This window comes from Chanos chanos, chromosome 3 (assembly GCF_902362185.1).
Source record: "Chanos chanos chromosome 3, fChaCha1.1, whole genome shotgun sequence".
Taxonomy (NCBI): domain Eukaryota; kingdom Metazoa; phylum Chordata; class Actinopteri; order Gonorynchiformes; family Chanidae; genus Chanos; species Chanos chanos.
The window spans coordinates 20,805,832-20,822,569 of record NC_044497.1 but is presented as its reverse complement, the minus strand read 5'-3'; the positions used below and the strand labels follow the sequence as shown (position 1 = coordinate 20,822,569).

General features: G+C 40.6%; 1 protein-coding gene across 1 annotated transcript in view; it reads left to right on the top strand.

Annotated features, from left to right (window-relative positions):
* The window catches only part of dnah5l (dynein, axonemal, heavy chain 5 like), a 54,683-nt gene extending 38,370 nt beyond the window's left edge, over window positions 1-16,313 (top strand). The window contains 18 exon segments of the mRNA XM_030767645.1: window positions 1,336-1,503; window positions 2,370-2,588; window positions 3,122-3,298; window positions 3,680-3,874; window positions 4,189-4,344; window positions 4,855-5,037; window positions 5,439-5,609; window positions 5,854-6,232; window positions 7,147-7,418; window positions 9,830-9,994; window positions 10,454-10,721; window positions 12,455-12,576; window positions 13,256-13,603; window positions 14,042-14,230; window positions 14,656-14,788; window positions 15,255-15,463; window positions 15,723-15,947; window positions 16,092-16,313. Coding sequence (XP_030623505.1) covers window positions 1,336-1,503; window positions 2,370-2,588; window positions 3,122-3,298; window positions 3,680-3,874; window positions 4,189-4,344; window positions 4,855-5,037; window positions 5,439-5,609; window positions 5,854-6,232; window positions 7,147-7,418; window positions 9,830-9,994; window positions 10,454-10,721; window positions 12,455-12,576; window positions 13,256-13,603; window positions 14,042-14,230; window positions 14,656-14,788; window positions 15,255-15,463; window positions 15,723-15,947; window positions 16,092-16,313 — 3,801 coding nt within the window.
* The last annotated feature ends 425 nt before the right edge of the window (window positions 16,314-16,738 follow it).

Below are 16,738 nucleotides of genomic sequence, written 5' to 3'. Positions count from 1 at the left end.
AACCTAATATAAGAGATATTTTAAAGAGTGCTGTCACTCTGTTTTCTGTTGTGGGACCAGACTTCCCATGCTAACAGTTGACCACTAAACGTAATGCCTCAACAGGTGAAAATATCTTAATCTTCAACTCTGACTTCTTTGACCTGTTACATCTTTCACAATTGCTGTCTACAACAAGCGCTTAAAACCTCTTTATAGCCAAACCACAGATTTTAAGCCATCCCTGACTGAAAACCAGCACCCTCAGGAATTATTCGGCTAAATGAGAGGTTGACACTGGATAACACTGCAGCTAAATGAGAGGGTGACACTGGATAACACTGCAGCTAAATGAGAGGGTGACAGGGACTTTATGCTAGTGTTGCTGAGATCACCTCTTTGGAATGCTCTCTGGAACCACAATGGACAGCTGTCAGATATAAGCAGGTTATTGAAGGCTGAGTGAGGGAATTTGTGATCTCTGATGGCACTGGTCCAGTGGAAAGCCCCTCCATACACATAGTCCTGCTAATGACTCCTTCTCTTATGTGTACAGTTTTAGACTGGTGGAGTATCTGTGTGGGGAGGGGATTTTAGTTGTTGAAACACACATTCCTTCTCTGACACACACTCTAACTGCGCATGTAGGATTAGAATGGTTGTTATTTATGAGTAGTGAGAGACCTGTGTACTTGCAGGGCTGTCTGCATATAGAGTAAGACAACAACGGTGACAAACACTGATACACCACGCAACCACAGCCAAATACGTCTCACAAAGCCATGGTCTTATCAACACTCAACACCAATACATCTGACGGGAAAAGCGTCTGGACTCCTTCCAGACTGTGCCACACACCCTTTATACCATGTTGGAATTCTTGTAATCAAACTCATAAATGGTGCATGGATTGCAATGTAAGATTAATATTAATATTAATATTTTGATACTGATGAAACAAATAATGAATATGTGAAAAAATACACTTTGATCTTCTCTAAAAGAGCAACATAGTTTTATAGCCAGTGTTATAAACGTCAGTTCCATAAATCAGGATTCAAAAAAATTATGATCATTTGAACTTTGGTCATGTTATGTATGTATACTAAACTCTAGACTTTATATTTACCTGTTGCTTTTGTGTTAGGGTTTTTAAAGACCACATAAACCTGTGTTTTTTTTTTGTTTTTGGGGGGTTTTTTTACATTTATTTTTTGCTGAAAGTCTCAATCTCATTAACCATTTATATTTATGATACTGTGTGATAGAATATATTCAATGTTTTGTTATCCTGAAATCTCTCCTTTGTCTTTTTCTTGTTTTCTCTTTTCTTTTTCTGTCTGCTGCTGTTGACAGGACAGCATCACAGAGGAGTCGGTGGAGCTCCTTGCTCCATACCTCAGTATGGAAGATTACAACCTGGAGGCAGCTAAGAGAATCTGTGGCAATGTTGCAGGTCTGTGCTCCTGGACTGAGGCCATGGTGGACTTCTTTGGCATTAATAAGGAGGTCCTGCCTCTGAAGGTGAGGTGAATGAAGATGTCCTCTGTTGCTCTTCATGTCCTCCCTCTGAAGCACCATTATAATAGTATTATTGTAATAATAAAAACTCAATCAGTTGTTTATATGCCAAAGCTCTGCCTGCCCTTAATCGCTGCAATTTTATGGTGTCAGATCTTCCACTTTCCAAAATGAGCACACCTTGCAGTTTTCTAATAGCTATAAATGTGTGGTTGTTTCCATCCTTTGGTAGTGTCAGGCTTGGTGGAAGAGGCTGGATGCATGTGCAGGTCACTTTATTCAAGTCAAATAAGATTACAAAAACTTACAAACTGAAGAACCGGCGAACATAATAGACACCGTCCACAGAACAGCAAACAACACAAGACAAAGAAACAGGAAAACCAAGGAGTATTAAGGAGGATGAGGATTAAGTCAGGGGGGGCCGTCCTGTTTTGATTTTGACTGTTGTGGTCTGTAAAGTCCTTTGAGACTGTAAACAGTGATATTGGGCTCTAAATAAACTTGAAACTTGAACTTGAAACTTATTTATACAAACCTAAACAAGGCTTAATGAACTAAAGACAGGTGAAAACTGAACCGAACTTAACGGGGCTAAACCAAAAGGAGACTAAACTAAGGGACCAACCAGACTGAACTAAAACCCAAGTGCACAACAGAACCAAAACTGACCACAAGAGGGGGAAGAAACAACAAAACACAAGAATAAAAGAGACAGGACGTGACAGGTAGTACTAATGTTAATTGGGTAAAGAGAGTTCATATAGGTTGGTAATAATGTTTATGAAAACCTTCACTGGGAAAATCATCATACTTTGTCCCAATGATAGTATTAACTGAAAATGTCTTTATTTTTGTTTTTTTCGTAGGCAAACTTGAAATTACAGGAGGCTCGTTTGGAAGTGGCTCAAGGAGAGTTGGCACGGGCACAGGAGCAGTTGGACGCCAAGCAGAAGGAGCTGGACGAGGCCCAAGCCCTGTACGATGCTGCCGTCAGAGAGAAAAAGGCCCTGCTTGACGATGCTGAGGGCTGTCGCCGCAAAATGTCTAACGCCATGGCTCTCATTGATGGACTAGGTGGGGAGAAGGTGAGTCCTCCAACTTCATCAACAACTCGGGGGCTGGGATGTCTGAAGACAGTATTTGACAAAGAAGGTGCAACTCTAAGGATCCAGCACGAAAAGGTGCTGATGCAGTGACACAAAAGAGCAAGAAATAGGGAGAGTGATTGATTATGTCAATGCCATTGGAAAATTTGTGTGTTCATTGTGACTTCAGACTGGCAGAATTGAGCCCAAAGACTAAGTGCTCATTTTCCTATGAGTTTATCAATGTCCAGGTGAAAAGCACAGAATATATGGTGAGATTAATTTAATAACAACTGTATCACCAAAGTTAATGAATTCATTGTTGGTACAGCTAAATTCAAGTTTCACTTAAACTGGTCTTCTCATAGTTATGCTCTTTCTTTGTTGACTTGCATTCCTAATTTTGCAGTCACCCTAAATTAGCTAAATTTAGGCCATAGGGTGTTACAAATCATTTTTACTGAGGATTCAGGTAGCTAGCAGTAAATGGCATGTAACTGGTATATGAGACTGTATGTTTGTGTTTGGGTTAGGTTCGCTGGACAGAGAGCAGTGCCAGATTCCAGAGTCAGATTAAACACCTGGTGGGTGATGTCTTATTGGCCACTGGGTTTCTCTCCTATGCTGGGCCTTTTAACCAGGAGTATCGCAACCTACTCCTACAGCAGTGGAAGAGAGAGATGAGCACCCACCACATCCCCTTCAGTGATGTAGGTGTCCCCTGAGTTTATCATAAAGTTCACTCCCATCGCAGAGTTGCCTCTGAATAGAGGTCAGTGCGTGTTAATGTCAGTGTAAAAAAATGCAGGTCTTACAAACTGGAAAGTTAAAAGAATTGCAAGCGGAAAGTATCATCAATTTTGACAACATACACAACCAATAAATAAATGTCACACAGACTGCTAAAATGCGTGTTCACTTCACACTCAACTTTAGGTATATGATAAATGTATGTTCATACAGTTTGGTAAGTATGAACATGTGAAAATGTGAGTTATAATCTGTTCTAGTTCAGTTATCTGAGTAATCTGAGCTGTAACAGGAATGAGTGTTAGTTTGGTAACAGTGCTCATATTCCCCTGTCCTGTCAGACTCTGAATATTACTGGCATGCTGGTAGACAATGCCACTATCGGGGAATGGAACCTCCAGGGTCTTCCCAATGACGACCTGTCCATTCAGAATGGCATCATCGTCACCAAAGCCTCACGCTACCCCCTCCTCATTGACCCCCAGGGACAGGGCAAAAGCTGGATCAAGAACCGTGAGAGTGCCAACGAACTCCAGGTACTGGCTCAGACTGGCCAATGAGTTCAGTGTTTTTTCTGAGACTGGCCAGTGAGCAAAGGATTTGGACTAGTCAGTGAACATGAAATTTTCATGAAAATTTTGTGAAATGTCTGTAAATTAACCCTAAGCTTGAGTAAACAGTGCTAAACCACATTGCTTTCAGGTTTGTTTTCAGTGGGATTTACTTTTATTGTATTAATATTGTAGAAATATGGTAATAATCCGGTACAGGTATTTTAGAAGTGCTGCTTTTATGCTTTCAGTTCTTATCCATTGTGATGTTGCACATACCTTGACCTTTCTGCTTACAGGTCACATCCTTGAACCACAAGTACTTCCGAACACATCTAGAAGACTGTATGTCTCTGGGAAGGCCTCTTCTCATTGAGGATGTAGGGGAAGAGCTGGACCCTGTCCTGGACAACATCTTAGAAAAGAACTTCATCAAGTCTGGTTCCACATATAAAGTAATCTCAGTTTCTCTCATGGCTTATGTACAAAGAGCATTTGTATAGTAACCAGCATACACTATGGTTGACTGTCCCTACACCTCTACAGTAGGGAGTTTAACATAGAGCTTATTTAATGCATCAGTAATGTGTTGAGCATGTTGTACTCTGCTCATTATCACATAAGTAATCAGTTGTTCACTGAGCAGACCATGTTGTACTGAAGCACCATCGGGACCAGAATGACGTGGTGGAATGTTTCTCTTATTTTATGCAAACCCTGTTATTTTTCATCTAATAACCTTCTACTTCGTATTTGTTATCCTCTGGTCTTCCTTGGCAGCACGTTTGCAGTTTAGCCTCAGAACCAGCACATCTGATTAAACCCGTCTGCTCGTCTTTAAGCTATTGATTGGCCCACTCAGGCATGCTGGTGCCGGGCTGGAGGGAAAATGAAACCCAGTAATAATGCAGTAACGCTCGATATGGTCTGTGATGTACTGGTATTGTGTGTGTCCATTCCTGCAGGTGAAGGTGGGAGACAAAGAAGTGGATGTGATGAAGGACTTCACACTCTACATCACCACAAAACTGGCCAACCCTGCTTACACCCCTGAGGTCAGCGCAAAAACCGCTGTAGTAGATTTTACCGTCACCATGAGGGGTCTGGAGGACCAGCTGCTAGGCCGAGTCATCCTAATCGAGAAACAGGCAAGTTTAACGTAGGATTTGTCTAATATACTCAAAACTATCTTAACCTTTTCTAACCTGGGAGTGCATATGCATTCATAAACACATGGAAGTAATGCAGATACATTTGTAAGTTTATGCCTTCACAGAAGAATTATTATAAATTCACCATTAATCGAATATCTTCTTCTTTATTGTCATTGCACAAGTACAACTGTCACTGTGCGAGTACAACGAGATTAATATCTTCAACACTGGGGTTGTTTCCTAATTCAGTCTTAGATTGTGTTGATGTGCTTCACTTATATTAAAGTCCATTTATACATCTGCTATTTGAAATCACAAAAAAGGGTAATCTGTTTTATTGTTGGTGCAGGACTAGAAACAACTGAATGCTCTATTGCTTGTACTCCCTTGTTCAGGAGATGGAGTCAGAGCGAGTGAAGCTCCTGGAGGAGGTGACATCTAACAAGAGGAAGATGCAGGAGCTGGAGGACAGTCTCCTGTACCGTCTGACTAGCACCCAGGGCTCCCTAGTAGACGATGAATCTCTGATTGAAGTGCTCAGGGTAACCAAGAGCACAGCTCAGGAGGTGAGTGTGTGTGTGTGTGTGTGTGTACGAGAGAGAGAGAATCCTTCAGACTGACTCAACACAGTCACAGGTATTACATTATTATTACCCTTTTATTGCATTTGCTTAGTGTAGTCCATTATTATATACACATGCATGCTGATATGGCCATTATTCTCACAGTTCTTCATACACAATCATATAGTTATAATCTTAATAACCACCCAGTCATTTATTTTGATTACGATGTTTTTCCTTCCAATAGGTGAGTGAGAAGTTGGCAGTGGCAGCAGATACAGAGGTGAGGATTAATCTGGCGAGGGAGGAGTACCGTCCTGTTGCCACCAGAGGGAGCATTCTCTACTTTCTCATTGTGGAGATGAGCCTGGTGAACGTCATGTACCAGACGTCTCTCAGGCAGTTCCTTGGCCTTTTTGACACCTCCTTGAACAAATCAGAAAAATCTCAGATTACCTCCAAGAGGCTAAACAACATAATGGAGTACCTGACCTACGAGGTGTTCTGCTACACCGCCCGCGGCCTCTACGAAGAGCACAAGCTCCTCTTCACTCTGCTCCTGGCTCTGAAGATAGACCTACAGGCCAACAACATCTCCCACAATGAGTTTCAAACCTTCATCAAAGGTCGTGTCTCGCGTTTGTGTTTAAGCCATCTTCTGTTTTATGACACTTTACACCACATCTATAGTACAAATATAATACATGCCTTTTGTCCATCACACTTTTTGTACAGAAAAACAAAAATGATGCTCTAGAACAGTCATCTTTATGTAATTAATTGAGATAAACACTTGACTTGAGCCCACAATAACATATATCAGATAATAGGACCATATATGTTTTATAACTCATGTCCCTACTGTAGTCCCTGGATTATTTATTGAGTACAGTAAAGTGAATGGAGAGCAGGATCAATTTCCACCCCTCTGTAACCGCAGGAGGCCGAGAGCCCAGTGTGGTTTCTTAACCACTGCAGTAACCGGACCTGGCCGCTGCAGTCTGCTGACTGAGCCCAAGTCTGTTTTAGCCCCACCTCACTACGCACAGACTCAAACAGGATAGTTTTCCAGCACTCACACTCTCAATGTCAGAGGTGACAAAGACCTCACTGTCCCAACCCGTATCGTGTTACTGCGGGTCAAATAGAAGTCCCAGTTTCTTTTTTCAAAAGTCTTGTATTTCATAAGATGCAAAGTCATGTCTTATATTCTGAGGGACAATGCATAAGCATTTGAGTTGTTAACATTTGTTCACACCTTGCTAAAATGTTAAAAATGAGTCAGTGCTTTTTACTAAATGAATAAATGAAAATTGCTACAAATTCAGCTTGAATTGTTAAATATTTTGCCATGTTAGCTGTGTCACAGCTGTTTTGTCTTTGTTGCAAACAAATTAATTATGGCAGGAAAAATGCTAAATATTAAGCAAAAGATTTGATAAGGGAGTGTTGATTAAACTGGATGTTACTGTACCTGGTTAGAAGAAGTACTCTACGTAATTGTTAGACCACGTTAAGATTTGCTCTTTCCAAACTTTAGGTGGAGCATCGCTAGACCTGAACTCAGTGGAGCCAAAACCTCGGCGCTGGATTCTGGACATGACCTGGCTGAACTTGGTGCAGCTGTCTAGTCTCCATCCCTTCACTGCCCTCCTGAGGCAGGTGGCCCACAATGACCGGCCGTGGAAGGCCTGGTTTGATGAGGCCGCGCCAGAGGAAGCCCAGTTGCCTGATGGGTATGACGGCCTGCTGGACGCTTTCCGCAAGCTTCTGCTAATCCGCTGCTGGTGCCCCGATCGAACCATTGCTCAGGTGGGCTGACCTCTGACACCACTGACCTCTGATATGCATTTTTTTTTTAATCAGGATAAAGACCAATGCTACCAGATTTTTCAGTCTTGATCAGTCAACACATAAACATACAGCTAATCATTGCTATTGTTGTCTTTAAACATGAGCTGAATTAAATGCTGTAGATGTTGCTTTTTAAATATCAATTCCTGGTGGACTTTCTGGATTGTAACCAGCTTTGGCAGCTTTAGCTCCTAGATACTTACTTTAATATTTCATGATATAATATAATATAATATAATATAATATAATATAATATAATTATCATATATTCATATTTGTGTTGTAGTTGTACATGAAATGTGCAATTAAATAGCAGTGAGTAATTGAATTGGTTTCGCAGGAATGCATCTGTTTTTTTGGATATGACCATAATATCACAGATGCCTTCACTCTCCACTCAGAACTGAGAGCTGCGTACTCCTGAGTTTGAGTAACGTCTGAAAATGGACCTGAGGGAAGACAGTTCATTGCTATTAAGCTAATCAGTGGTTAATTAGCACTACCTCAGAAATTAGTCAAAGCCCTTACTGGTGAAATCTGACAATCTTAATTTAGTTACCGTGACAACTGAGAACAGGACTGCACAGATGGACAGTGGCCCTAATAGTCTGTGAACCTGCAGAGGCACAGGCGGGTGTATCCCCTTTTGGGATTTTGCAGGAGCTATAAAAAGCCCCTCCAAAACGATCAGGAACAGCTGATAGCTCAGAGCAAGAGATTACAAGACTGAATTCCAGCGTTTAACCATCCGTCTTGATCTGTAAGAGTTCCTCTTCTGCGTCAGAGTGACTCATGTTGACAATACAGAATGAAAGATATAATTACGATTCATAATAGTTGTTAAAACAGCTTTTTACTTGTTCATCTGATCATTTATTCAGTTTCTTGGAACAAAATGCCGTCAGAATCCCCTGTCAAGCTCTTAGTTTGCCTCTAAAAGTGCAGCATGCACATCACTGTGCACGTAAGTCATTATGTTCTGACAGTTAACTGAATGAATGACTTTGTGGAAAAATAACTGACTCAGGTGAATTTGACGTAAGCATTGTTTTCTGTTTTAATCATATTCTTCTTACATCTTGATCTGTTACAGAGATATCAGAGAAATAATAAAATATTTCCAAAACCTTATCTTCATATTTGATAATGATCATTATATCAGTATTAATTTTTGACAGCTTTACTTTTACAGGCATTAATTTGTCTGTTATATGTTAGTACATGCTTAATTATGCATGCATATTTCCATTCTAGGCTTCTGTTGGAAATGACTTTTCACTCTAACAGTGAAGAGTTGATTTAGCTCCTATTCCAACTTTCCAATGTTATCCAAGTTGTAAAACTCATCTTGTGCTCGAAGCCCAAATGCGATTGTCCCTGATGCGAACTGTTCCTACTGTTTCATAATTAACCTCAGCACTTAAAGCAAGTCCTGCTGATGGAGTCTGCACATTTAAATGTTCTGACATTAATGTTCATTTCATTCGCCTGAGAAATAACTTCCTGCTGATGTTGTTAAATACTCAGCTGGGGTGAAATTAGACAGTGTAAGGGGTTTTTCTCTCTGTGGTTTGGAGCACAGGTTCATGTGTGTCTATCTGAAGTGCTTTTTTTTGCTACCCTGTGTTCATACTTTCCTTCAGTTCATTCTGTTAGTCACTGTTCTCCGTTCTGTTTTCAGATTGCACAGTCGCATTCAAACTCTTTGTAGATCAGTATAGTGTTTTACACACTGACATGAAGAGTGTGAATACACTGTTCAAGCCAAATTTAAGCAGTACGCAATTCTTGGCATCCAGGTGTCACAGCAGTAAATTACACTGAGGTCCAATGCTGATTTACAGGTTTGAGTCTCACTAACTGTATCAAGCATCACAGAAAACATTTCGTGTTCTGGAGGACCAACTGGTCAGGGTAACAGTTCGGTGACATGTGGTATGAGTGGAGTGCCTGCACAGCTGCAGGTGAATCCAAGGGATTAGCCTGGGCCTTCACATGCACAGTGTTACTATGGAGATGTGTGTAAACTGGCAGAAAGAAGCAGTAGATGGCCTTGCATGGAACATAGGGTACATGTGTTTGCCCTTGCTTTACTGGGTTGGCGCAAGAGTTGTGCAATGTCTGGTGCTTGAGATACAGAGAATTGGACACTCCAAAATTGAGATGAAAAGGACTGAAAAACAAAAACAATAGCAGGTATTGTATTTTCTACACACTGTATTTTTGGAGGGCTGATCACACAGATTTGTCTAATGATTAGTCATGTTCGTATTACCAGTATTAACACGATGAATTTTTACCTCATTTTGTCATTATTGTAGGATAACTGAGCTAATAAATTTAATGTAGCATCCTTTGTTTCATTGCAGGCTCGTAAATACATCACAGAGTCGATGGGAAACAGATATGCAGAGGGTGTGATTTTGGACATGGAAGCGATGTGCACAGAGAGTGACAAGAGAACCCCAATGGTCTGTCTCCTGTCCATGGGTTCAGACCCTACGGAGAACATAGAGAGACTCGCTAAGTCAAAGGTACAGTCTGGTCAACCATCAAGACAGTACCTGACAACATCTCAGCTAATACCCAATACCTCTGATATCGCATTTCCTTTGATATAATTTTGTCTTTCAGGAATACTCACATAATAATTCCATATCATTTATTTTTTGCTCGCAAACGTACTCCCACTTGTCAAGTCATAATAATGGGGTGTTGAACATTACAAACACATCTGTCGGAAGAAAGTTGTCAGAGAAACATGCATGATAAAAGCTATGATATTACATAGTTTTAAATTGCACAGTAGCATACTAAAATACGTTTGAATATTTGATTTCTCCTACACACTCTCACTTGCAAAAGGTGTATCTTATGGCTTAATCACCAGAAACACTGTTGTGATGTCATGTGTGTTCAGTCTTATATATGCCACATCACCCTGAGCATTTAGACCATGTGACATGGACATGTGAAGTTGTGCTGGTCTGTAGAATGTTCCCTGCAGGCCAATCTCCATGGGTCAGGGTCAGGAGATCCACGCACGACGGTTACTCGCCCAGAGCATGGCCGACGGTGGGTGGCTACTGCTGCAGAATTGTCACCTGGGTCTTGATTTCTTGGACGAGTTACTGGACACTGTCACGGCTGCTGAGAGCGTTCATGACAGCTTCAGAGTCTGGGTCACCACAGAGGTCCATCCAAAGGTCCCCATTAACTTCCTACAGTCTTCCATTAAGTTCACCAACGAGCCTCCACAAGGTGCCTGACTAGACTCAAACGTCGCACGTTACCTACTTCATATACTAAGCTAAACTCACTGATATCCATGAATGGTAAGACCAGTTGTAAATATCTTAATGATTATTAAGGTGTTGTGCATACAAAAAAAGCTATTTCTATTTTCAAATTCTCAGCTGGTCTAATGAAACAGCTGTCAGGGGTTAATATGTGGCTAAAAGTCAATACTTGATACATTTGACCATGGTATTTGACATTTTTATCATTTTTTACTCTGTCCACCAGAAGCCACTGTTTTCCCTCAGAGTTATATGAAAATAGTAACCATGCCAGTAACTGGTTAAGATTTGGTTTAAAAAGGTCAAAACATTGATTTTGTAACTGTTCAAACATTTCAGTGATGTGGTGAACCACTTTGGAACAAACGTTATTATACATGCATTTTTTTAGATGCTATATTATATACATATATATGTGTATGTGTATATATATATGTGTGTGTGTGTGTGTGTGTGTATGTGTGTGTGTGTATGTATGTATATATATATATGTGTGTGTGTGTGTGTGTGTGTATATAGGAAATCCGGTTTACTCCTCACTACAATGTGCCGGTAAACAAGGACATAAGGTCCTTGAAAACTTATGTCGTCATATGTTTGCACCATATTCAGATCCCAGTTCTTAGAGAGAAGAGAACAAACCAACTATGAGAGAGTGAAACGAGAGACTCATGCTTGTGAAATTTGGTTCCGCATTACGTTCATCAGTCTTCACACATACTGTGTATTCTCCATACGACTGCATATACCAAACCATGACATCCATACCATTACGGCTCGGAACGAATACACGTACCATTACACCCCTAATATATATATATACACACACACGCGCGCGCGCACACACACACAAATATATATATATATATATATATATATATATATATATATATATATATATATATATATATACACATACATACATACATAGATAGATTCATATACACACACTGTATTTTTTCATGTGCAAATGTTTATTTGGCATGTATAGTTTTACAGTTAAATCTGACTATTGGACAGTGTAAGTGAAAACGTTTACCAGTATTTAAAGTGGAAATTTTTTCCACTTGTTTTTCCACTCATTTTCTTATTTGGTTTGGAAACTTGGTCATCTACCCGATGCCCATAAAATAGTTAAACTTGCCATTTGTGGAAAGCAGTTAGCTAAGCTATGCTATGTTACTTTACAACTTAAAACCACACTTTTGATGGTATTGGAACTCCTGTCAGCATAAAAATATTGTATGGGAGGAGACACTTCATACAGGTATTATGTAATGTATAGACTCAAACTATTTAATGTATATGACTCGGTTGGACACATTCTAATCAGAGAATATCTTATTATTATTGTGTAATGATGTTTTCGTGCCTGAAATGCCAGCTTGCTTGGATAGCTAGCACAGTTTGAAGCTGCTTACAAACATAGCCTTTTCTAGGGTAAGGCTATAGACCTTGTAACTTGTTGATTTTGATTGATTAAGTGACCTTTTCACTGGTTCATTGCCCAAACTAAATACTTACATATGCCTAGTCAACCAGTTTCAGTAGTGTGAAGTGACATTTGACATCTGATTTTCAGTCAGACATGCAGTGCTCTTTGTATGTACTTTACACACTCTGGCCACAAATTACATTTCTTCTGTTTGAAACTGCGTTCTTTTCCCTGGAGTTAAACTGTTGTGCTGTGTATAGGAGTGAAAGCTGGATTAAAAAGGACTTATAGCAGTGTGACCCAGGAACAGTTGGAGATCACCAACATGCCTCAGTGGAGACCTCTCTTATATGCTGTAGCGTTCCTCCACACCACTGTCCAGGTCAGCACACACAGGACAGCTGTTCTCTCCCATCACAGCCAAGAGCCACCTCTGATTCTCTGAATTCTCTTTATGTCAGCTGGAAGAATTCACTGCATGAACCACACTACACGTAGCCTGTCAGAGAAGTAAGGTCACTGAGAAAAGGCAAGAGTGGAGATCTGGATATGCTTTTACACGAGTAAAATCTGAGACTGCAGTGAGGCCAGGCACAGGGAATTTCAGAGAAGCTGACAAATCAAATGACAACTATGAGAAACCTAATATGGTTGTTTACTGACCAATAGCAAATGGTGATAACATTCTTATTTGTTTGGCCAGTGGTTGACACCACAGAGTTGACCTCACTGAATTATTAAGCAATTCAGAAATTCTTTCTCTCTTTATTCTGTTGCAACAAAACTATGATACCAGCAAGCATCATTTAGTACAGAATTGTGAATCCATCAACATGTCTCTGTATTAATGATGCACACATGGCATACCATAATGTAGCTAACACACACGGCATACCATAATGTAGCTAACACACTTGGCCTATAATAATGTAGGTAACATACATGTCTCATTAGATCACAAAACACTTTTTGAAATTGCTCTCTCTCTCTCTCTCTCTCTCTCTCTCTCTCTCTCTCTCTCTCTCTCTCTCTCTCTCTCTCTCTCTGTGTGTAAAAACCAGGAGAGGCGTAAGTTTGGGCCCCTGGGCTGGAACATCCCCTATGAGTTTAACCAGGCCGATTTCACCTCCAGTGTGCAGTTTGTGCAGAACCACCTGGACGAGGTGAATGTGCAGCGTGGAGTGAACTGGAGCTGCCTGCGATACATGCTGGGAGAGGTCCAGTACGGCGGCCGTGTTACTGACGACATGGACAAAAGACTGCTCAACACGTTTGCACGTATTTGGTTCAGTGAAAACATGTTTGGAGACACATTCTGTTTTTATAAGGGTTACACCATCCCGAAGGCCAAATCTGTGCAGGACTATCTCACACACATCGACGCTCTGCCCTTGGTCGAGTCCCCAGAGGTGATGAGGCATTTGGACATTCTCTTGTTCGTCATTCCAATATGTGTGCAGTGTTTGAACACTGAACAGGGTTATGGTTAGAGATGACAGTGCTGTTTTAACAATGGATATTCCAGAGAAGTCTGATTGCAAACTGAGTCTCATGGATGATATTTGATCAGACAAATCATACTAGGCTGTCAAACTTCAGCTAGACACTATAACCAACAATCTCTAAAGAATATCGTAGACTGGCCATTTAAACATTTCCTTTGATAATTTGTTGTTGAACGTCTCTTTTGCATCATCATCAAGACAATTAACAGTTTCAAAAATGTGTAGGACTTCAAGATGAATGCAAAAAAATCCCATTTAAAATAAAAATGCCACTTAAAAGCCACTTTATTGTAATGTTGTCCTAAGCTTACTTACTAAAGCATGTATATGTGTTTCCAATAGGTGTTTGGCCTGCACCCCAACGCTGACATCACCTACCAGACGAACCTGGCCAATGAAACGCTAAACACAATCATTAGCATTCAGCCCAAGGACAGCAGCAGTGGGGGAGGGGAGACCAGGGAGGCTGTGGTTCAGAGACTGGCCAATGAGATGCTGGAGAAGCTTCCTGCTGATTATGTTCCACACGAGGTTAAGAGCCTAAAGGGTGCCAAAACACCTCGACTGTTTACTGAACACTTCATCAGGGTCCAGAACTGAAATGATCTGTTCATTGATTAAATTCTGTCACTCACTTTCATGTAATGTCTGTCTATTTCAGAGACTGCTTAATGGTATTCTGATAAAGTTGCTGTCTTATTACAAATTATTATTCAACCCCTTTTCCGTACCAGACTCCATACCAAATTGTTTGCCCTTTTTTAGACCTGTTTGAATTAGAGTTCCTGTGAAATTAAGTATTCCCCTGATGGTGTGTGAGTCAAATTTTTTTGTGGTAATGTGTGTGAATCTGGGGGTTTTGTGGTATGGTATGTGAGGTGTGTGAGGTATGGGTGTTGTCTCTATATGCCGTATCAGTACTTTAATGTTATCCTCTGTGATGTGTCTGTTTGCAGGTGAAGGCTCATTTACAGAAAATGGGGCCCTTTCAGCCAATGACCATATTCCTGCGGCAGGAACTTGACCGTATGCAACGAATCATTGCCTGTGTGCGCAACACACTCACTGACCTCAAACTTGCCATCGACGGTGAGTAAAGTCTTATTTACCAGTATTTTTTGAATGGGTATTTTCCTTCATCGCAGATGATTATATAGCCATGCATCTTTCTGCATGAGACCAAACCTGTTTGGGTGTGATTTATTTGCTTTAGTCTGGAATTAAACAACATACTCAAAATATCTTATTTTTGCAATTGGTTTGTAGTTAATGAGCTTGAAAGCTGTTGTGTCATGTACATCATTGGCTACATGACACACATGTACATTCATGACTGCTATCCAGCCACTACCAACACACAGAGTCAAAGACATGGAGTCAAAGACAGAGAGTCAGAGACACAGAGTCAGAGATACTGACACTTGTTCAAAGAATAAAAAGAGTTCTTGCCAAAAAAAATATGAGAGTTGACATTTACATTATAAATACCAAAACAAAACAAGTGGCCTGTCCTGTGGTCCACTTCTTTTCACACGCGCATTTATGTGATCCAAAGGGACAATAATCATGTCAGAGGATCTGCGTGATGCACTGGACAGCATGTATGACGCCCGTGTTCCAAAACTGTGGCGAAAAATCTCCTGGGAATCAGCCACACTGGGCTTCTGGTTCACAGAGCTGCTGGAGAGAAACCAGCAGTTCCACACCTGGACCTTCACTGGGCGTCCTCACCAGTTCTGGCTAACAGGGTTCTTTAATCCACAGGTAGGTTCCGTTTAAATAAAAAATCTGTGATAAATCTTATTCACTGTTCTTCCTATGCACAGGTACAAAGTTGAAAGCATTATATTTTAATTACTAGGTGTCTTAAACAATATATAATGGCTTTAACAAAAAGTTTAACACAGTTTTGTTTCATTTCCTTTAAAACACTATAAATTCAGTCTCAACCACAATTTCTGAAAAATGATTAAACTTCTGTTGTAACTGTGAGGACATTCTAAACTGCCCGAGATGTGTTCAGGGGTTTTTGACTGCAATGGCAGTCAGGTAGACGACGCGGATGAACTTATCCAAGGGCTGGGGCCTTGGACACAGTCATTCTGTTAATGACGTAACGCGCCTGATGAAGGAGGACGTTACAGGACCGCCCCCGGGAGATGTGGGAGGAGTCTACATCTACGGCCTCTTTCTGGATGGAGCAGGGTGGGACCGGCGAAATGCCAAACTGACAGAATCTCCTCCCAAGGTAGAGAAACAGGATTAAACTGTGTTTAGGCACTGCACTCAAAGTTATACAGTATACATATTCTAACACCAAAGCAGTGTTACACTGATGTTGATTGGAAAGATGCCAGTTTGTATCTCTCTTTAACCAGTCCTGGGCTTACAGGTGCTCTTCACCCCCCTGCCTGTGGTGCATGTGTATGCAGTAAGCAGTATGGCACCAGCTGATGCCAAACGACCGCAGCCACTCAGCCTGTACCCCTGTCCTGTGTATAAGAAACCCAGACGCACAGACCTCACCTTCATCTTCTCACTGTCACTGCGAACGAGCCAGCCGCCCGACCACTGGACACTGCGTGGAGTCGCACTGCTCTGTGACTGCAAATGAGTCCCAGACACAGGCTGTGGATATATTAGGACTTATAATGTGATAGATAGAATAAGATATATCAGAATATGCAACCTAATAAATCCAGTAGAATATGTTAGGATATATTATACTGAGGATGTGGTATTACAAGCCAGCTGGACCAAAACTGATCAAATATCTGTGCCATTTCAGACCGAGTATAATTTTAGAATGCTTTAAATGAGACATTTTAGAATGCTTTAAATTAGAAAGAAGAATTGCCTAAAAAAAAAAAAATCTCAAAACAAAATTTATTTTCTCATGAATTTGTTGTATAAATATTTGAGAATCATTAGTTCTCAAACATGATCAAAGTATGGATAAATTATTGAATAACACGTTATTTCACACACATATATTTTTTGTTTTATATTATATGCAGCCTAAAAGAGGAGAAATACCTC